Source organism: Oryctolagus cuniculus, chromosome 6 (genome assembly GCF_964237555.1).
Source record: "Oryctolagus cuniculus chromosome 6, mOryCun1.1, whole genome shotgun sequence".
NCBI lineage: Eukaryota > Metazoa > Chordata > Mammalia > Lagomorpha > Leporidae > Oryctolagus > Oryctolagus cuniculus.
The window spans coordinates 36446843-36470040 of record NC_091437.1 but is presented as its reverse complement, the minus strand read 5'-3'; the positions used below and the strand labels follow the sequence as shown (position 1 = coordinate 36470040).

Sequence of the window (23198 nt, the reverse complement as noted above, 5' to 3'; positions counted from 1 at the left end):
GCTCACTTTCTAAGCGTGGTGGGCAAGGGTGTGTGGGCCAAGGCAGTCAGGGAGGGAGCAAGGGCAGAAGCCTTGATTCCTGGATGCTTTCTGTCCTCCTCCTCCACCCTGGGCACCCCACAAGAACCAGGCTGTGTATCTGAGTCCTAGAATGCTAGGAATGTGCCACAGCCTGATAGGCATGAAGCAGTCTGCAGAGAGGCAGAGGGAGTGTGCTCCCCAGGCAGAGGCCTGACAGTGCAAGGACTATCAGGCCTACAGGCTGGGCGGCCCCTCCCACCCTCCCTTGGCCTCCTGCTGCAGCTGGGATATCAAAGGCTGCATTGTAAGTCGTGGAACAGCCTTGGTCCTTCGTGTGCCAGGGAGGAGGCGGGAGGAGGGACACCGTGGGGAGCTGGTTCCCTCCCAGCGCTCTTCTGGCTGGTGTTCCCAGGGGCCTCGGCCTGGGGAGGATGGTGCACACATGGGTGGCTGCTTCTGCATCCCTGGGGAGCGCAGCCTGTCTTGGGGCCCAGGTGAGTTTTTTCGGGGGGTGAGAGGAGGGTTGGGGGAGCAGAGGACTGGCCTGTGGCTTGGCCCAGGTTGTTGATCCAGCAGAGGCTCAGAGACTTGCTGGGTTCCCTAAACTGTTCTTCCAGAGGTGGAGAGATGGTGTGTCTTCTGGCTGCCTCTCCTCCCTCCTTAGGTCAGTGTTTGTCATTCTGGCTTTGTAAAAAGGGAGAAAAGCCGGGAGGCATCTACTTTTCCTGAAGAAAGAGACTTTGAGCTCACTTGGCCTAGGAGGAGCGAGTGCTGCTCTTGGCTGCCACTCCCGGCGTGTGACTAAGCCCTTCCTTCCTTTCCTCCCAAGATTCCCTCGGACAGGAAGAAAGTTCAGGCAGTGAGTTCCTCTGTGGCCCATGGGTGGTCATAAATTTGGCCTCAGTTATTCAACGCTATTTTGGTCAGGGTTGCTGTTAGTGGAGAAAAACAGGCTATTTCCTGCCTCCTACTTGTTCTAGTGTAATTTTCTTGGTATGTCAGGTTCAGGTCACTGTGCTTCGTTGCTCTAAGTTGTCAAGTCATGTAAGACCGACACAGGATGACCGACATTCCTGGTGTGCCTGGAACTCATGGCTTCTCAGGATGCAGTCAGTGTGACAACCCTGGCAGCTCCAGGCACACCGGGATGGTGGGTTACACAGGTGCAAGTGCCTTGATTCTTTTCAGAGCAGAACAGGTCTCTCACAGGGTGTTTATCAAAGTCGGTGGTTACGTTGGAAGGAAGGAAAAGATGTGTTGGGGGAGAACTCATTCAGGAGGTGGAGGAAAACATGACTCCCAAGAATCGTTCCTGGCCCTTGCAAGGTTTCTGTGACTTCCCAGAGCATCAGCATGGTTCCTGAGAGACGAGCCAAGAAGTGCCCCTCGCTGAGGGCTCTCTCTCTCTAACAGGTGACTTTGACTTTCCCTTACAGTCTCATGATTTGGGTCTGTAGAAGGCCTGGGAGGTTCTGAAGTAGCTATGTTCTGCTTCCTCTGCTCCAAGTCTCTGCTTAGGCACCTTGGCTCCTGCAGCAGGGAGAGCCTCCCAGACAAAGGAACCCTGGATGTAGTACCGTAAGCAAACTCCACACAGCACTATTGGCACAGAAGGCACCACTTCAAGCTATGAAACATTCTGGTTCTCTTGATTTCTGGGAATTACAAACTTTTCAATTCTTTCTCCTAAATCTGGTTGTCATTGTAGGGGATGTCATAACATGGGGAATGTGCTGGGTGTGTGCAGGATCACTGGTCTTGGAAGTCAGAAAACTGAGTTCTGGATCTGACTCAGTCTACCTTCACCTCGGCCGCTGTCCATGTATTTAATCTCTCGTCTCTGAGGCCAGAGTGTCTGGGTTTCATTTTTTTTTTTTTTACTTCCCTCCAGCAATTTATTTAACTGCTCTATGTTTTTATTTCCTCATCTGTAGATTTTTTAAAAGAATTATGACTTCTTCATAGGGTTGTGATTGGAATTAAGTCTACATGTGAAGCATTTAAAACAGCCCAGCACACAGTTAATTAAGCACAATGTATGTTAGTTGTTGTTAATTACATTCCTATGACCCTAACACATAACATTCTGTTTCTAGGTCTCCACTGACTGGATCATCCACGGAAGTTAGGGCATAAACTGCCACATAGAAGTGTCTCAGGTGTTTCAGAGCTCTGCTCCTGCTCGCTAACCCTACTTTCAGTCTCTGCTGCTATTTGATATCCAAAGGTTTCCTGTAGAATGGAGTTCTGCAGATCAAGTTCATGCAGAGCAGAGCTCTGTAGTTCAAAACAGACACGAGTACACAAGTACTGAAGAAAGCATCCTCAAAATTCTTATGATACTGTCATTCAGAGTTTTAAACCTTTCACCTATTTTTTTTTTTACCATTGACATTTGCTGTTTTATTGAGAGTCAGCCTACCATTCCTTTCTTCTTTTTTAAGGATTTATTTATTTATTTATTTGCAAAGCAGAGTTAGAGAGAGAGAGAGAGAGACAGAGAGAGAGAGAGACAGAGAGAGAGAGAGACAGAGAGAGTCTTCCATCCACTGGTTCACTCTCCAGATGGCTGCAATGGCCAAAGCTGTGCTGATCCAAAGCCAGGAGCCAGGAGCTTCTTTTGGGTCTCCCACATGGGTGCAAGGGCCAAGCACTTGGATCATCTTCCACTGCTTTCTGGGGCCATAGCAGAGAGCTGGATCAGAAGTGGAGCAGCTGCTTCTCGAACCGGCGCCCATATGGGATGCTGGCACTGCAGGTGGTGGCTTTATCTGCTATGCCGCAGCGCTGGCCCCTCCACCATTCCCTTCTATTGATACTTTGCACCCTGTCTCCCTATACTGTTCTCCTACTTGTGAGAACCTTTCCCTAAGGAGGTTAATATGTGGACAGAGGCCAGCTGATGTAAACATCCCTATTCTAGATGCCCCTATTTTCCTAGAGAATGGGAACAAAGTATGAGAGACATCTGGAGCTGTTATTGACTCAAGGGTCTTGGACTCACTCATAATAGAAATTGACAGGTTGTCCAACTTTAACCTAGACAAGGTATCTGGGGAAGACAGCAAGGTGCAGAGATATTCCACTGGCTGAACACGGGGCTTTATTGGTTTGGGCAGGTATGGTCTTGTCCTTTCCATCTCTGGTTCATCCCTCTGGGCACAATGCACTTTGCTTTGCACTGGGTATGGAGTTCTACACAGGCACTGTTTCTCCTCTTGTGAGTGACAAGCTCAAAATGGCAGTGGTGCTCACCACTGCCTCCCAGGAAGGTCTTGGATCAGCTGCACTGGGCTATTCTGGGCATGTGTATAGTGTACAGGTTGGGAAAGTCCCCAAAAGAGCTGACAGAGGCCTTTTGCAATTGGTGTTTAAGATATTCCTCGTCCCAATTGGCTGAGAGTTGAGTGGAGTAGCTTGTGGTTACAGCTAGGCAAATGGATACGTGGATAGGGTAAGAGTTGGCTAGGGAGGGCATTGACTTTGTGAGTGAAGTGCTGTTTCTCTCCTGTCTCAGAGTGACTTGATAGTTACGTGACCTTGAGTAAGTGTATTCTTTCTTTGAAACTGGGTTTTCCTGGATGTAGACGTAATGGTAGTAGCAATCACATGGAACCTGGGGGTGGGGATTAAATTGTGTAATTCATCTCATGGAATCGTGGGCTGCTTTACTGTTAGCTAAGACAGACCACTCCTGTATCCTTTCTCCTTGGTTCCTGATTCCACTGCAGAAGTCTGTGCTCATGTTGTTCTGGCTGCTTCTGCCTTGTGTCTGTTTTCGTGGGAGTTAACAGTGAGGATCAAAGAGTGAGTCCTCAGGGTTAAGGGAGGCAGGAAAAGAGAAGGCTCTTGATAGCACTGTCCACTGGATGGCTGCCCAGCTGACTTGCTGTGGGGGGCATGCAGTAACGGATGTTGGCTGTGACTACCCCCGGCATGCTGCTCATATGTGGCTTGTGCCTGCTGTTACCGGTGATGCTCCTCATTTGCCCACAGCAGTCAACCAGTGGCATGTGGTAAGTTGGTGGGTTTTGGTCAATTGCCATCCTGACTCTCCTGACTCTAAGTTTCTTGCCATTATTTCATAAATAAGAATTGCTCACTTTGTGTTACAGAGAAAGTCATGTCAAAGTTCATTTGTCTAACACCTCCATCACTTCTCTCTCATCTTCAAAACATTTTTGAAATTTTTAAAAGTTTTTTTTTGAAAGGGAGAAGGAAAGAGAGAGAGGAGAGAGGAAGAGAGAAGGAGGGAGGGAGAAAGACTAGAGGGAGAGAGGGAGGGATACAGAGAGAGAGAGAGAGTGAATGAGAGCAGTAGCTTCCATCTGCCAATGCCTACAACATCCAGGGCTAGGCCATGCTGAAGGCCAAAGCTGAGAACTCAGTCAAGGGCTCTCACTTGCGTGGCAGGGAGCCAAGTACTTGAGCCATCACCTGCTGCCTCCCAGGGTGCATATTAGCAGGAAGCTGGACTTGAGAGTGGAACCAGGACTCTAACACAGGCACTTGAATGTGGGATGCAGGCATTCCTAGCACCATCTTAACCCCTGTGCCCAATCTTGCAGATTTACATCCCTAAACAGAAGATGTGAAAGAGAAACATTTGCTTACAACGATCACTGTGTTTTGTAATTTTCCTTTTAACCTTTTTGATAAATTTGAATAATTAGTATAATAATAGGAGATGAAAGTAGGCAGTGAATGCAGACAATAGTAAATGATGCTTCACTTTTATTAAAAGATTCATAATGCATTTTGAACATACCAATAATAGATAATGTGTTAGAATAATAAGCCCACCAATCATATTCCTCTCTTTCCAAAAAGTTAATCATATTCATGAATTCAGTGGTTTTATACTTTTACTACATATTCATGAACCCACAATTACTGTGAAGAATTGTCTTATAGATTTTAAAACTTAAACAAAATAATATCATTATACAACTGCTTTTGTCCTCTACAACATCATAATCTGAGCTCTATTTGTATGGATAGATGTACCTGTAGTTCTAATCTGATATTTGTCCCAATAAGGAGAATGTGGGTTTACATCACAAAAACTGCTGATGTTATGTTTATCGGGTCAAAGAAGAATAAAATATGTGGGTGGAGAAGAAAAGCATGTAGAGAAATGTTCACTGTTGAATTTTCTTCTTAAGGTTAGGCAGAGGGTGGTGGGTGCGTAGGAACAGAGAGAGTGAAAGAAAGGGGAGTGGATTCTCATTTCCAGTAAGTCATTGTGCATGAAGTTTTTCTGGTCAGACACTTTAGATCTTTGAGTTCTGAAGTCTAGTTAATGGAATGGATGTAGCAAGTTCTGTGCCCACTGATTTGGGGGACCTATGACTTTTTTGGTAACTTGCTATATGACTTTTCATGACAGTTTCTTAACAGTAAAATTCACAGAATTCAGTGACCCCTTAACTCACTTCAACACTCATTTTCTATAGTTACTGCCTCTTCCCTATGGTCATCCCTCAGTTTCAATATGCTGAACACCTTTTCTTTTCTTACTTTAAAATACAGAGCCATTCATGCTAATGACTCACTTCTTGTTGTCTAGAGCCCACATTCTCACACTCACACCTCTGCATTTCTACAACAGCTTTTCAGCTGGCCTCGCTGTCATTCCTTTGCCACCCCAAGCAGAGCATTTACTTTCGTCATGTACTCTCATGCTCAAGTATGTTTCATGGTGCCCCATTACTTACTGTATCCATTCTGGACACCTCTGCCTTCCTTACAATGCTCCTCCATTCTGACCCCACGTCCTTACCCACTTTCTTCCCACTACCACACCTTCCCCATACATAGGCTGTTCTCTGCCACCTTATGAGCATGCAAAGCTCATTCCTGCTCATCCTGCTGATGTTTTTGCTGGTAATCCTGACTTCCCCACCCATATAAATCTGCCAAGAAAAAGAAAATAGAAAGCCACAGACTAGGCAGAATGTTTACAAAGGACATGATTATATCCAGAACATATAAAAAACATTGCAACTCAATGATAAGATAGACATCTGCAACACGTGGAAAAGACAATTCCATATGGACAATATAAGGATAGCAAATAAGCCCTTGAAAAATGCTCACCATTATTAGTTATTAGTAAAATGCAAATGGAAGCAATGAAGTAAAATGACATCTCTTCAGATTAACCCTACACCAAGTAAACATGCAGCATCTGTTTACCATCATTTACGCATCCATTCTAGGGCAAATAGACATTTGCGGCTACAAAACTATACAATCTACAAAACTATGATTTTCTGTTGTAAACTTCATTCATTCTTTTGAAGCTGTGTATCATCTCCCCCAAGCCTGGGTCGCTATTATTGTTAGGCCACTGTTTCCTCTCATGGATTTTTTTTTTTTTAAGATTTATTTATTTACTTGAAAGTCAGAGATACACAGAGAGAGGAGAGGCAGAGAGAGAGAGAGAGAGAGAGAGAGAGAGATCTTCCATCCAATGGTTCACTCCCCAATTGGCTGCAACGATGGGACCTGTGCTGATCTGAAGCCAGGAGCCAGGAGCTTCTTCCAGGTCTCCCACGTGGGTTCAGGGGCCCAAGGACTTGGGCCACCTTCTACTGCTTTCCCAGGCCATAGCAGAGAGCTGAATTGGAAGTGGAACAGCCAGGTCTCAAACCGGTGCACATTTGGGATGGCAGCACTTCAGGCCAGGGCATTAACCCACTGCGCCACAGTGCCGGCCCCTAGCTGCCAGGGACCTCTCATGGATTTCTACAATAGGAACATACTCTCCAACTTGCTGGGGCAAGGATAAATGAGTGACTGGAATGGGTAGGGACCAGGGTGGCCAGAGAACAAATGCTCCATAGAGGAACAACAACCACTGAATGTCAGGTATATTAGTGCAGTTTCCTGTTACTATAACAAAATACCTTGGTCTGGGTACTTGATAAAAAAAAAAACAGAGTTCAGAGTTCTGGAGGGTCAGGGGAGTGGTACCAGCGTTGGCGAGGCTCTTGTGCAAGCCTCATGTTGGATGGCACCATGGCAGGAGCACGTGAGAGAGGGACAGCTCACGTGGCAAGACAAGAAGCCAAAAGACTGACTCAAGGGTCAGACGTATTACTTTACAACAATTCGCACCATTAGTGATCTAATTGCTTCCCACTAGGCCTCACCTTATAAAGGTCCCACTATTTCTTAACACTGCCACCCTAGGGACCAAACTTCAAATATATGAATCTCTGGGGGATGCTTTCAGACCATACCCAAAGTATACTGTTGGGTTCTAGCTGTTATGAATAGTGCTGCTCTGAATATTTTAGGGAACATATGTATGCATTCTTTTGTGTGTGCATAATTTCAGCTTAAATTGACTGTGTTTCCAAAGAAAATGTCCAAAGTTTATTCTCACATTTGCAATGTATGGGAGCTCCAGTTGCTGTTTATTCTAACAAACACTTGCCTTTATGTGCCTTTTTCATGTAGCCACACGGTGTACCACTGTGGTTTTAATTTTCATTTCTCTGTTGAATTTGAGCAAACTTTCATGTATTAATTGGTAGTTTGGATACTGTTATTGCTGAAGTGCCTGTTAAAAAATCATCTTACTATTTTTTTTCTGGAGAGTTGCTTACCTAGTTCTGACAGATTTTTAGCATTCTTTATGTATTCTAGGTTTGGGTTCTTTGATGACTATACATTTTCTCAATATTTTCTTCTATTCCATCACTTTCTTCTCATTTGCTTAGTTGCTGTTTGTGATTAACACAAGTTCCTAATTAAATATATTACACTTTTTTAATTATTTCTTCTGAGGGTAGCATATTTTCCATGCTGTTCAGGAAATCACTGGCAACCTTAAGTTGTTTGAATTTTTTTACAAGTTTATTTTGCATAGGTTTACTTTAAAAAATATATACCTAAGAAATTCTACTGCATACAGTCCACAAATGACGTTTCACAAAACTTTGATTTTCAATTGTAAGCCTCATTCATGCTTTAGAAGCTGTGTCTCATCTCCCCCAAGCCCAGGTCATCATCATCATTGTTAAGCTATTGTTTCTTCCCATGGAGTTCCATAATAAGAACACACTTTCCAACTTGCTGGGGCAAGTATAAATGAGTGACTGGAATGGGTGGGGACCAGAGTGGCCAGAGAACAAATGCTCCATAGAGGAGCAGTAACCACTCAATGTCAGCTGAGTGTTGGCATTGAAAATCAAGGCCCTTGGCTACAGAGCAAACACAAGCAAATACAAGCATTTGAGTTATGTGGAATATTCTGATTTTTCGATGATGTCAAGCATTTCAAAGTAAAAAAATCCCTTGTGTAGGGAAAGCAGAGGAGGAGAAAGAGGAATCCGTGGTCAAATGTTGTTCCAGGGTGGGGAAGTAAGCTGCCTTTCCAGGCATGGCCCTGGGACTAGCAGCACAGTCATCACCTGGAAGCTTGTGAGAAATTCAAAAGCTCAGCTTTCAATGACTAAAGCGCAGTCTGCATCTTATCAGCATCCCCAGGCGATTCATATACACAATAATATATTTTTTTTTGACAGGAGAGTGGACAGTGAGAGAGAGAGACAGACAGACAGAGAGAAAGTCTTCCTTTTGCCATTGGCTCACCCTCCAATGGCCGCTGTGGCCGGCGCGCTGCAGCCGGTGCCCCACGCTGATACGAAGGCAGGAGCCAGGTGCTTCTCCTGGTCTCCCATGGGGTGCAGGGCCCAAGCACTTGGGCCATCCTCCACTGCACTCCTGGGCCACAGCAGAGAGCTGGCCCGGAAGAGGGGCAACCGGGAAAGAATCCGGCACCCTGACCAGGACTAGAACCCCGTGTGCCGGCGCTGCAGGCGGAGGATTAGCCTATTGAGCTGTGGCGCAGGCTACAATAATATTTCGAATACACCAATTTGGGTGTGTGGTTCTCAACACTGGTTCAAATTAGAAACTAACTACATCTGTACTACAGACCACAGACACCAGAACCTCTAGGCATTGTTATTTTTAAAAAACAACCTAGACAATTCATACTAGCAAGTGAGGTTCAGAGCTCTAATTTAAACTAACCCACTTCCTTATAAACGGGGAAAGTGATATCTCAAAACCTGGGCAAGTGAAGTGATCTTCCCAAGGCTATCTAACAAATGTACAGGAAAACACCCAATTCCTGCTCATTCTAGTACCTCATGATTCTCAGATTAGTGCTTTTTGGCCTCAGTTGCTTTTGGTTTCTGGGGAAGCTGAACTACAACTTGATCCTGTTCAACTCTAGCTCATTACTGACAGCGTTCCAGCTAAGCTGCTTAGCTTTCAGCACTGAACAGCTAACAAGATTTACTGGATGAAGAACTGTGAGCTGATGGGCTCGCCTTCTGTCCTTTTGAGAGGAAATTAATTTCGTTTTCCCTTACTAACATTATTCACAATGCTAACTGCTCCCACCATCAGGACATAGAAGGTCTTCCACTTAGGTGTCAAAATCCACCTGCATGCAAACAAGGGCTCTTGACAGCCATTTGATGATTTAGGTTCAGCACTAACCAGCAGTGAGTGTGAATGTCCATCTCGGTGCGCCCTTGGGCTGTGTCATTAGAAGCAAAGATCCCAAATGCAAAACCTGCCAGGCCTACTTGACCCTGAATCATAATTTTATAAGAAACTGGGAGGATTAAATAAGTGACTCACAACTGGTGGTTGAGTCAGAATTCCCAGCCTTCTTTCTAAGACCAGGTAATGTGCTTATGTAACATTCTACCCCATAGTATTGTCCTTGAGCAGTTTCATGGTCAAAAGAGTAGTCCAGCAGCTGAAATAAATGTGTTGAAGACTTGGGCTCCCTTCTTGTCTTTGGGAGATACCCTGTAGGAAGTCCACATATATAGGTGATGCTGTGAAATTCTCCTGTGCTCCCTTGCACCTACTTCCTCCTGTGTCACAGCTCCACTTGGGTCTCTCTTTTCAACTTTCTACCATCAGAATCACTTCCTCCTAGCTCTTGTCTATGTCCTGATCTTCTCGTTTCCAGGCCACTTGTCTGGATGAAAAGATAGGAACTTTTTGTAGAGCTGAGAAGAGCTAAGGTCTCAGACAGGATCCTACTGAGTGGGCAGAGAGTAGCACAGTCTGGGAAATCACACATTTCAGGGCCTTTACAACCATGCCCAGTCATCTTGCCAGTGATGCCGCTCTCCTCATTTTCCTTCTCTTCTCCAGCCTTGAGCTTAATTTTAGTGTAGTCAGAGCCATGGTGATCTGTGTAGGCTCACAAATGTGCTGAGCACCTTTAGTGGACTAAGCCCTGGGACTTGGCTTCACCTATGGGTGGGGCTGCTTCTTTAATGAAAAGAGGACACCCAGGCGGCTGCAGGATTGAGATAGCAAGTATGACAGTTTTCTGATAGCAGCTGAGTACAAAATAATTCTAAGGCAGTAGTGATAAGAGAATTCTTGTGTCACCAGTCTTGGAAAAAAATTGTCCCTTGACAAAACCTTGCAGCCCTTGCTTGTATCTTGCTTACCCTCTTACAAATGCTCTTTCATTGTATTTTCCCCAGGCAAAGAAGTTCCTTCCCAGGATCCAGCCATATCAAGTGAGGGTATCTCCCCATCTGAATACAAGGAAAGATGTTTCCTGTCACAGAACATGACTCCAGGTATTTGAATCCCAAGGATAAGTGCTATGTTTAAAAACACTTTCCAGGTAGATTATTACAGCAACCTCCTTACCTCCCATCTGCACGTTCCCTCTGCCTTACCTTTCCTGAGACCGTCACCAAATGCCCACTTGTCTGCATGAGTCTGACTGCAGTGCTCCTCACAAACCTTTTATTAACCTCCATCGCCTTCCACGTTAATCTGAACCTTCTCAGGCTGGCGCAGTCTGGGACATATGAGGGGTGTCATACACTTCCTGTGTTGAGGAAAGCATACCATCAATGGGATTTCCCAGGGCTGGGGGGAAGGAGTAAATTTTGTTTTATTTCTGTATTTTTAAAGGCCTGCAGCCAAACCTTACTAAGGCCTCTTTTTTATTTTTATTTATTTGTTTGATAGAGAGAGGAAGAGAGAGAGGGAGAGGGAGATGTAGAGAACAAGCTCATAGCTGTTAGTTCATTTCCCAAAGGTGCACAAGTACTAGGATTGAACAGGACTGAAGCTGGGAACCAGGAACTCAATCCAGTCTTCCATGTGGGTGGCAGGAACCCAATTACTTGAGCCATCACTGCTGCCTCCCAGGATCTGCATTGGCAGAAAGCTGGAGTTAAGAGGCAGAGCCAGGAATTGAGCCCAGGCACTCTGATGTGGGACATGGATGTCTTAACAACTAGGATAAACACCTGCCTCTTAAATATAGTTATATATTCAACATGGTACTTCAAAAAGTGTACACAGTTGCCGGTCAGAAAACTTATAACAAATTCATTGCTCATTGAGTAAATATGTTGAGGTCATATTTAAATTCTAAATAATACCTAATATAATACATTATATAGAGATGTTTTGAATAAATGTTTATTATATAATAAGTGAATGAAATGCTGAATATGTGGAGTGAGATTGCCTAAAGAGGACATTTGTGTGTTTGTGTGCCTCTTTCAGAAACAGAAAAAAATTTTGAAATTAATGTGAAAAAGCCTTTTTCTTGATACATGTCTCTCACAAGAACCCCATCAAGATTCCTCAAAGAAGCTGGAAGAGAAGGCTGCTGTTAGGGAAAGCTACACCTGTGCTGAACCGTGTGCCAGAAACTGTAGGGACAGCCTGTAGATGTCTCGGTGTCTATGGCCCAATAATGGGAACCATTTTTGAGGACAAATGATACGTCAAGAGATTTTTACATGTTCTTATCTTTAGGTAGAGACACCCAACCAACCACTTATCAGGTGGGAAACAGAGCCTCAGAGAGGGAAGTAATTTCATTTCCTCTCAGTCAACATACAATGAGGAAGGAGTGCAAGCCTTAATCCTTGTTTGTAACCACCATGTTCCATCACACCTCCAAATATCCACTTTCTTGGGATGCAAAAGAGATTATGAATCTTTAAGGATATGAATCATTTGAATAGATGTTATATAAATGTCATACCAGGTTTCTGCTTTTCCCAGTTTGAAATTCTGTCAAATTGCTTGGTTGACAATGAGAAAAACCTCAGCCTTTGTTTCATGCTGTTGTTTCAATCTGCCTCTCTGCCCGACAACTGGGGGCATCCCTGAAAAAAACCTCAATCACCATCTGTTGTTTCATAAGTGCAGTGGAGTCAGCGTTTTGCCTCATTAGTGCATGAAGGCCAATGAAGGAAGGGTATCCGTAGGTTAAACCAAACCAACTGCAGGCTGGACTTGTCCATCTTACAGTGTTGTCTGCCATGGTGCTATTTCCAGGAAGGTCACAGAGTGGGGAGACTCAGCTCTTGCTGGCAATCTCTCCCTGATGCAGAGCAACTGCAGAGAGAATCAGTCAGATACATTACCATGATTACAGACTGGCTCCTGGAAGTATTAAAATATGACAACATCCTCCACACTGAACTAGAGCAAATTTGATTTATGACTGCCTCTGGGCACTGTGAGGTCTCACTGTGAGCCCAGAAGCTCTGCTCTGAGAATCAGTCCTCCCTGGTTGAGACCTCAAAAGCAGTTTGCTTGTTTAAATCCAGGTCTCTGGATTTCTGCATCCATGGATTCATACACGTGGCCAGGAGATTGACACCAAAGGGGCTATCAGTCAGCAGGGGCTATTCTGAAATTCCAGAGTAGACTTGGGTTAGGATTTGGAAGGATGGGAGAAAAGGGGCATGGAATAAAGGACTCACAGAATCAGTTATTGTCAAGGTCAAAAGTCATATGAGAACACCTGTGGGCAGTAATTGCTGGAGTCCTAGGGAGTGGGGCAGGGAGAAGAGGCTATTGTTGGCTATTTATGTGTTTATTGAACATTTGATATGTGCCAGGCGCTCAGCAAAACAGGATTATATGCATAATCTCATTTAGTAAGCCATTTAAACCCCTGCAAGCCAGGTACCATCAAAGCCATTTTGCTAATGGGAAAAGTCAAGCATATAGAGCTGCCTAATTGTTCAAGGAGGCAGTTATTGAGGGGTAGAGCCATACCTTGAGCCTGAGTCTGTGGGACTCCTCCCTGGGTTTCACCTTCGTAGTGGGCCTCCACCTGGACTTTGTCGAGCACTGAAGCTATCAGTGGGCTGGACAGGAACTGCTGAAAGTGGAGGGGTTGGATGAGATTGGAACATAGACCAGGGAGAAAGTGATTCGAACCAACATCTATCTGAAGTTCACATCAAAGTCAGATAATTGCTGCATGTTGCCTAAGATCTGTAGACATAGCATTTTGAGGATTTCCAGGTTAAAAATAGGCCTTTTAAAGGTGGGAGTTCAGGGTTGCTGTAGACCCAGGTGAGCAGGATAGGGGCTGTACAAAGATCGTTTTCAAAGGTCTTGGTAAGTTGGAGTTAGGAAAGAGACCTCTGAGATGGTCCAGTTCAGTGCCTCCCCTGCTTATTGTGTTGAATGATTATTCTTGAGAGTGCCCATTGTCTGAAGAAGGCACACTGCAAAGTGCAATCTTTTTTTTTTATTTTTTATTTTTGACAGGCAGAATGGACAGTGAGAGAGAGAGAGACAGAGAGAAAGGTCCTCCTTTGCCGTTGGCTCACCCTCCAATGGCCGCCGCGGCTGGCGCACTGCGGCCGGCGCACCACACTGATCCGACGGCAGGAGCCAGGTGCTTATCCTGGTCTCCCATGGGGTGCAGGGCCCAAGTACTTGGGCCATCCTCCACTGCACTCCCGGGCCACAGCAGAGAGCTGGCCTGGAAGAGGGGCAACTGGGACAGAATCCGGCGCCCCAAGCCAGGACTAGAACCCGGTGTGCTGGCGCAGCAAGGCAGAGGATTAGCCTAGTGAGCTGCGGCGCCGGCCGAAAGTGCAATCTTAAGATGAACCTTCTCAGGGTGCTCTTTCCTGCACCTCTTTCAACCCAATTACATGTTTTTCATGGAACTTTTCTCTACTGGAAGTCATTGCATTTGTGAAATTAGTTATTTGCAAAGCAGAATACAAGCTCCATGGGAACAGGGACCATGCCTGTGTTGTTCTCAGCAGTATCCTCCATGCTTAGAACAACCCTGACTCCTAGGTTGCTCTCTACAAGTGTGTTTTGGATGAAGGTGCATTTCGAAGAAATTAGAATGAAGACCTTAATACATTAATCAATTACCCTGAGAAACATCAATAAAGGCAGTATCAGAAGGAGATAGGCTAGAGAAAAGGGTTGTGTGCATGTATAATGCATAAAATATTTTATGTTTATTACCTAATACAAGTCCATTTCCTTAGATATTGCTCAACGGTTTCACGGATCATCCACAGGAGCCCATATACACCTGGCTGGCTTGGTGTCAGCACCAACATGTGGTGCCAGACAGCCTAGGAATAAACCCTGTACAATGCAGAAACAGCCAACAGTATAGCATCAATTCCTGGGTTCCAGAGCCCTCCTGGGCTTCAGTATGGGGAGGACAATTTTAAGGTGTGCTCAGGGATTGTTAAGACCACTCTAGTCTGTAATTAATGAGGGCATCAATTTAGGCTTTACACAAACAGGTGGGAAAAACACTGGGGGTTAATCTAATGCTTTCTTCCCTTATATTGCATCTCCAGCTTGATCCTTCTCCCTCTGTTCTCTTTTAAGACCTGACTCTCTCCTTCTGTGTGAAGAGCCGCTCCAGGAGGTGCGTGAACGCACCACTGCAGGAAGCTGCACGCAGGCGGCTCTGGGCACTGGAGAATGAAGACCAGGAGGTGCGGACGCTGTTCAAGGTGAGTGTGAGTGCCAGCAGGTGAACTCAGCGGTGGAGCAAGTATCCCTCCATTGCAGGATCCCTAGCACCTCTATCCTTCCGCCTCATGGGCTGACTGAATGGGCAGTCAGGACACATTTTCTGGTTCACAGGAATGGGGAGGAACTTGGAATAGGGCAACTTGAAGTCACTGAGTCAGAGAAAACTTGGTTCAAGCCTGCTTCTATTAGTGGGTGACCTTCAAAAGTTAGTTACCTTCTGTAGATGGGAATCCTTGGAAGACCCACCTTATAACTATACTTTTTCCTAATGTGGTACATTTTAGTTTAATTAATTTTTTTACTTTGATATAATATACCTAACAAAATTTTCCATGTTAATTGTTTTTTAATGTGGAATGTACTTATGCATTAAGTACATACTCTAACTCTCAAATAAATAAATACAAATTTAAAAAATTTAAAATGATAGCTGAGGATATTTTAGTTTTTAATCTCTGAATTCAGGAACTTAGAGATATTAGCTGTGAATTTGTACAACTGATTTTCCTTTAATTTGAGTACCTTTGGTATGGTTGGCAGGGTTTTGATTGAGAGGGTTAGTCTTCCGGGCTGGGGCTTGAGCAGGACAAGCTCATGGCTGAAGCTGAAGCCTGAAGTTAGCTGTGCCTGAGAGCCAGTGAGCAATGTGCAGCTTATTTGCATGGTGCTTGACCTCTCTGTACCCAGACCCTTGGGATACAAAGTAGGAATAATGCCATTTTTCATTAAGTCCAAGATGCCATTGATTATAAAGTACACCAGTATTTTATGTCCCTTCAAGAGAGAAAGCAAAGGCTGCCAATTAAGTATAATTCTGTGTTCCTCATCTTCTATTTCAGAAATGGTTCAGTGCAAAAAAAGCACCTCTGAGAATGGATTAAATGTGATAATTGCACTTTGTTCACTGGGTTATTGGGGAAGTTAAATGAGGTACTGCTGATAAAGCAGTTGGTGGAGTGCCCGGTGTGTTACATTCCATATAAATCAATTTTTATCAAGCACCTCTTACCTGGTTATAGGATCTTCATCCTCTACGCATCTGGGGCCTTTTGGAGTCTGATATGGTGGAACCCAGTAGTCTGATTTTGGGGCTATGGGAACTTCCTTTGTGTTCTTCTGTCTTCTTCTCCTGAGTCCCCTAAGGCTCTCTCGTGATAGGGCTACATGAGTTGGTGGTCTTCATGGTGGAGCATGTTCTAGGGGAGGAGTCTTCTGACCATCACTGATGATCATCAGCTGTAGAGGCTTGGGCAAGCAACAGGGAAAGATTTTGGGGAAAACCAAGTCAAGGCAGTGATCTGAGTCTGTTTTCTCAGGCGTCTACAAACAAGAGGCTTACAGGCCTGCTCTTGTTCAGCTTGTGCTCACTTAAACAGGAACGAGCTTTCTGCAGAGTATTTGCATGCCTGCATTTTAGGACTGCAAATGTGCATATCCTTGCTTTCCCAGTTGCACTGCTTGGAATTACTTTTGTCAAAACAATCAAGGGGGGCTGGTGTTGTGGCACGGTGTTAAATTGTTACTTGCAATGCTTACATCCTATATTGGTTTTATGAGTCCCGGCTACAGTTTTGTGCTAATGCACGTAGGAAAGTGGCGGATGATTTCCCAAATACTTGGGACCCTGGCACCCATGTGGGAGAACTGGATGGACTTCCTGGCTTTGGGCTGGCCCAACCCCAGCCATTATGACCATTTGGGGAGTAAACGAATGAATAGAAGATCTCTTTGTCTCTGTCTCTGTCTCTGTCACTCCGCTTTTCAAATAAATAAATATATGTTTAAAAAATTGAACATGTTACAAAGATGTTTATCAAAGTACCATTTAGAATGCCAAAAATTGTGAAACGACTGAAATGTGAAGCCATAAGGAAATTATAGGAATTATGTTAATGTAACAGTGATATCTGTAACCATTAAAAATAGTGTGGAGTACTTAATGACATGGAAGATGTTTTACAAAAAAATGTTTAGCAACAAAAGAAGATTGCACAACAGTTTATATACTATGGTACTATTCAGCTACCTATATAAAGTTACAAGGAAACTCATGTGTAGATTAAAGGTGATCTCCAAGTGGAAAGGATTATGAATGATTTTTGTCTTATGTGTTTGAGTTTTCCTGCTTCCCAGATCCACAGAATTAATCCTTAGACATAGATTTTTAATCAAATTTGTTTCAAAGGTACCTTCTATGATTCATCCTCTACCTTCCCACAAACATTTTGTATAAAAAAGTTTTATTTATTTATTTGAAAGGCAGAATTACAGAGAGGCAGAGGCAGAGAGAGAGAGAGAGAGAGAGAAAGAGAAAGATCTCCTATCCACTGGTTCATTCTCCAAATGGCCACAATGGCCAGAATTCGGCTGATTCAAAGCCAGGATCCAGGAGCTTCTTCCAGGTCTCCCACATGGGTGCAAGGGCCCAAGCACTTGGGCCATCTTCTCCTGCTTTCCCAGGCCATAGGGAGAGAGCTGGATTGGAAGGGAGACAGCCAGGTGTTCAGCCAGTGCCCATGTGGGATGCCAGCACTGCAGGTGATGGCTTTACCCATTATGCCACAGCATCAGTCTTGCTTTTTTTTTTTTTTTTAAGCACAAACAGTAGCATCCTCTGCACATAGTTCTACATCCTGTTTTTTTTGTGCTGCTGCTGCTGTTCTAATAGACACTTGGCTGTGTCTATTTGGAGCCTATGTCAACACACAGCTTTTTTATATTATAATATACTTATAATATAATAGATAATATTTCACTGTATGGATGAACCATATTCCAGTGTAATTAATTTCCTATTGATAAATATTTATGTTCCTATTTTTTGTTTTTTGCCATATAAAAACAAATATTGCAATCAGGAGGCTCATACAAAGCATTTGGTCCATAGGTGAGCTTGTAAACAGGGCAATCTGTCATTCCGGGCTGACTCATTGCTCTCTTTATCCAGGACCTCTCTGCAAGGTTGGTCAGTATCCAGTCCCAAAGGGCCCAGTTCCTGATCACCTTCAAGACCATGGAAGAAATATGGAAGTTCTCCACATACCTGAATTTAGGTATGACCTAGAACAGGTTGAAGGCCTACTTCACAGTGCAGCCCTTTTGTAGTACTTGACATTTCAGAATTGGTCTGTCTTTGATAATTTAAAGAGAGAGAGAAATCCTTTAAGAGGATGGTTAACTTCTGAAATATCACTAACTGCCTGATGCTAAATCTACTGTAAATTTTCATTTTTGCACCAAAATGTCCTGTGAAGAAGTTTGCTTCTTTTTGTCCCAGGAGTGCTTTCTTTATTAGGTAACTAATCAATTGCTATTGACAAACAATTTGGTCCTTTACTAAATCCAAAGGACTGAGATAGATATAATGTTGATGCTTCTTTTTCTATTTATTTATTTATTTATTTTTACTAAATAAATTTTTATCTATAATCTTTAATAAATAAATCTCTTTCCCTTTGATCATGGTGATCATGCTCAGGGGGAGCTTGCCCATTCTCTTCATCGCTGAGCTAGTGACATAAGTCATTTTGTTTAGCAATCTTGTTGGCTTGACTTCCAGGCTACGTATCTACATGTCTGGAGCATCTCCTCTTTGACCACAAGTACTGGCTCAACTGCAGGTTGGTGGAGGATACAGAGATCCAAGTGTCTGTCGATGACAAACACCTGGAAACAATGTACCTGGGACTCCTGATACAGGAAGGTAAGTGTGGCGTAAAGGTGTGGATAGGACCTTATCCAGGTATTTATCAGAGTCTCTGAAATAAGTGGGATACAAAGGGAGGTGAAAATCACTCGAATATGAAAATATTCACAAATGAACCTGCCTGTTGTAAATATACCTTTCTCTTCTCCAAAAGTCTTTCTCAGCTCAGCACTGACATCATGTGACCTGCTTGGATCATTAGCCTCGCTGATTAATATTATAACTCCTTGGGGGTTTTAAAATTAACTAACAAATTAATTATTTTTTATTTGAAAGAAGGAGAGAGGTGTATTCCATGGGCTGATTTACTTCCAAAATCCTTGCAGCAGTTGGGAAGGAGCCAGGCAAAAGCCAGGAGCCGGGAACTCAATCTGGGTCTCCTACACGGGTGGCATGGATCCAACTGCTTACCACCTGATGCCTCCCGGGGTGTGCATTAGTGGGAAGCAGGAATCAAGCAGAGCCAGGACCCAAACCCAGGTGTTCTGATATGGGATGTAGGCGTTCCAACTGGCATCTTAACTATGGCACCAAGCATCCACTCCTTGCTTGGGGAGTTTTAGAAAGAGGCTGATGAAATCCCTGGAGGTGGGGACCTACGCATTGTTTCCCATGTGATTCTAGAGTGTATTCAAGACTGAAAAGTGCTTTTCTAAATGTGTGATATAATTTGTAAATAAAGTCAGAAGTTTTGCAAAACCTGAAATGTCCTAAAATTGAGTAGAGTGATGTTGCAGAACCCCTTAGAGCACCCTTTGATTTGTTTACCAGTGTGAATCTCATCCAGGTTACCATTGACCAGTGGATAATGGGGGTGGCAGAGTGTAGTGACACAACAAACACAGTGAAAGAGCCAGATTTGTGTGTAATATTTTTGCAAAAAGAATTCTCTTGATGATTGTATGATACAAAGCATATATAAGGAAAAGGACTTCACATTGTACTGCTATAAAACTTAGTTGGAATAATTCTATTCAACTAAATTACCTTAATTCATTTTTTGTGGTTCTAAGACTAAACCCAAGGTTGTAATTATAGCTAAGTCTTGTTAAATATAGATATATTTTTATATGTGTTTGTTTCATCTCCTTTACAAAGTAAAGTCTCAATCCAGACTCATTCTCACAGATTACTCAGAATTGTTGGTGTCTATTTTAAGTGAATTCCCTCCTAGTCCCATTCTTCCTGATAACAGTTTTTCTGACATCACAAGGGACTCTCGTGGTGCCTCTCCTTGGACTATCTCCTTTACTCCCAGGACAAAAAGTGCTTGGGCTTTTGCCTGATGGTGCATTGTGTGGTAATACCCTTTTACTTCCTGCTTCCCCTTGGAAAGACCTTTTTTTTGTTGTCTACAGGCCACTTCTTCTGCAGAGCCATGTGCTCTGTGGCTCAACCAGCTGAGAAGGAAGGGGAGTACTTGACACTTTGCAAGAATGAATTAATCTCCGTGAAGATAGCAGAAGGCGGGTCTGAGTGGGAAGGCGTGTCCCAGTGGGAAGGCGTGTCCTTGGTGACAGGTCAGCGAGGCCTGGTGCCTGTGGCAGCCCTGGAGCCCCTGCCTCTACCTTTCCACCAGTGAGTAGCCAGCAGCCTCCTGGGAGAGGGTCCTGGAGAGATAGGGGTCTGTATAGAACGGTGGACCTGGTTTCAAAGAAGGATTTCCATGGTGCTGGGGAGAAAACAAAATCTGGTTATCTTTATTATTATTAACAGTTAAGCAGGCCGGCGCCGCGGCTCACTGGGCTAATCCTCCGCCTTGCGGCGCCGGCACACCGGGTTCTAGTCCCAGTCGGGGCGCCGGATTCTGTCCTGGTTGCCCCTCTTCCAGGCCAGCTCTCTGCTGTGGCCAGGGAGTGCAGTGGAGGATGGCCCAGGTGCTTGGGCCCTGCACCCCATGGGAGACCAGGAAAAGCACCTGGATCCTGGCTCCTGCCATCGGATCAGCGCGGTGCGCCAGCCGCAGCGCGCCAGCCGCGGCGGCCATTGGAGGGTGAACCAACGGCAAAGGAAGACCTTTCTCTCTGTCTCTCTCTCTCACTGTCCACTCTGCCTGTCAAAAAAAAAAAAAAAAAAAAAAAAAAAAAACAGTTAAGCTTTGCCCAATTTGATGGAACTGGGGACAAGTCTAAGTTTCAAATGGACCTCATATCTTGGAGGAAACAAACCCCATTGACTACAACACTGTGCTTCACAGTGTATGAGCTGGAGGTCACGTGTAGCAGTACCACCTGAGGATTGAACCGTAAGTCCGGGCCCTCTGACCCACCTCAGACTCTCCTTGGGTGTTCATTTTGAATAAGCCCCCTGGGGGATATTTTTCACACTAAAGTTTCAGAATGTCTGCTGTAAGATATTAAAAACTCAAACACATAGAGGAGCTGTAAACATTGCCCTAGGCTGTGGACCGTGTATGTAGCTTTGGTTGGGAATCTGGAGAATATAAAGGAATCATTTATTAGTTATTTAACTGACAAACTCATTGCAGAGCTGGAAAACATTCCAGATCTGCTGAACTTCTCTCTTTTTCACAGTGCCTGGTATAAGGCAAGTTCTCAATAAATGTTTGTCATCATTATAAGAAGAGGAAGAACCAAACCTATCATCATTGTTGTTATTCTAACGGATTCTTCATTGTTTCGAGCTTTTGAAATCTGTTTTACAAACCTCATTTTCCATTGGCAGATGGTTCCTAAAGAATTATCCAGGAAGCTGTGGCCTTTCCAGGAAGAGAGATTGGACAGGCTCCTATCAGATTGGTATGGCTGAATGGAAAACATAGTATTGTTAGAGAGATAATTATGTCCTGCCTCCTAATTTTATCTGCAGGCTTGGAGTCAATTGATGTGAATTCCTGTCTCACTTCTGCTACTGTCTGGATTTAGAGAAGCTGGTCACTGTCTACACATGCATATCCTTGCCTGTGAAATGAGAGGTCTCAATACAGGGCCGAGACACAGGTGCCTGCTGGGGCAGGCAAGGCACACAAATGTATGGAGGGATGGCATGGGAAACGTCAGGGAATGACAGGGACCACAGGGATTTAAGGATATATGAGTGAAAAGAAAAGCCTGGCACGGGCCAAATTAAACATTTTGTGAGCCAAGTATGACTTGCAGGCTGCCTGTTTTCAATCTCTGGTCAAAACGTTGTAATGTAACTCCATAGAGTTTTGTGAGACTAACTTTGAATTAATGAAGAGCAGGAATGCCTGGCATATGGTGGGTACTCAGTAAATATTTGTTGAATAAGTGATTAAATATGCACATATATAGACATATACACATTGTAAATAATTTCTACTTGTATGTGCATATGCACATATCTGTTTGTATGCATGCATCTACTGGATAATTAAGTTCATTTTGCTTTAGATATCTGGTTATTTCTGCCTTTCATCTTTATTGTTAGAGCTTCCCCAACCAACTCTCTGCCTCCTGCCCTGGCAGAAAGTGCAATTATTTAAGTCTAAATAACAACTGGAAAAAGAAATAGAAGGAATTAGTGTCAGTTTTCAACGACAAACAAGGTTTGTATCTGAGGCAGTGCAGTCTTGGAGCTGGAATCACGGGGTTTGATGTCTGCTCTGGGCTCAAATTCTGACTCCGAAACTGAAAACCAGCATGACCTCCACCAATTCACCTGCTTTCACTCTGCTGCAACTTCCTCAGTAGTGAAGTGATACAATAAAATCAATTTCAAGTGTTGTCTTGAGGACTAAACCGAATGACGTCTGTAAATCACAGGAATCATACAAAGCTCTCATCAACTCACAGCATTGAGACATCCTGATCTTGAAGACACAGGCATTGTAAAATGGACCAAGGTGTCAGAAAAAAATTAAGCCAGTAGCTTTAGCAGAGAAGTTAATGCAAATATGGAAACAGAAGTATACAAAAGCCCTGGTCTCAACTAGACCAGGGTTAGTGGAAGAAGGGATAACCAGAGGTTTTCTAGGCTTCAGTTGTAGGCCCAGTTTTTCCACAATCAGCTCCTCAGAAAATCACATATTCTCTCTAGGCCTCCACTTTCTCATGAAAAGAAAGGGCTCCTGGGAAGATCTGAGCAAATGGACTTGAATGGACATTATCTGTTGGCCAGTCCAACACTGGTAATACGTGTCATTACCGGACTCTTGAGTAGGCAACCTGTCAAACTGGGTACTTACTATTGTTAGGAGGGTCTTTTAGAACCCTGTGGGTCACAAACAATAAGCAGACTGACATTTGTTGAGGGTTGACTAGGGGCCAGGTATTGTGTACTTTATCTCAGTGACTATTCCTAATATTTATGCATGCGGACCCTTTTATTCACCCCTTTGTAAAGCTGGGGAGACCGAGGGTCATAGTGGCCAAAGGAACAGAAAGGACCATGGTTCTCACACCTGGGTTGCAGGTTTGTGCTAAACAAGACAAAGTGTTTATCATAACAACAGGGCAAAATCAGACAAACTAGGAAAATACAGAAAGTTTTCCATAAGCTTCATTTATTCCGATCTAAGCCATATGTAGTATTCTGAGAACATCTTTGAGAACATCTTTCTTATGTTTGTTAAAACATATTTTTCTCTTTTAAAATGATGGTGAAAATGCATTATGGTGTTTTTTTTTGCATGTCTTATACTGGCAAA

General features: G+C 43.9%; 1 protein-coding gene across 8 annotated transcripts in view; it reads left to right on the top strand.

Moving 5' to 3' along the window:
• SH3TC2 (SH3 domain and tetratricopeptide repeats 2) overlaps window positions 1-23198 on the top strand; it is a 100800-nt gene that overhangs the window by 8118 nt on the left and 69484 nt on the right. For 7 of the 8 annotated variants that reach the window (XR_011389809.1, XM_051843487.2, XM_070076283.1 and 4 more), the window contains exons 1-7: window positions 327-515; window positions 10557-10655; window positions 14713-14840; window positions 17810-17915; window positions 18422-18565; window positions 19927-20146; window positions 21254-21327. Coding sequence is in view for 7 of the 8 variants with exons in the window: in XM_051843487.2 (XP_051699447.1) it covers window positions 464-515; window positions 10557-10655; window positions 14713-14840; window positions 17810-17915; window positions 18422-18565; window positions 19927-20146; window positions 21254-21327 (823 nt within the window). In the remaining variant the exon portion in view is untranslated. Of the gene's footprint in view, window positions 1-326; window positions 516-10556; window positions 10656-14712; window positions 14841-17809; window positions 17916-18421; window positions 18566-19926; window positions 20147-21253; window positions 21328-23198 lie in introns of those variants that run through there. The other variant, XM_051843483.2, reaches the window with a different exon arrangement.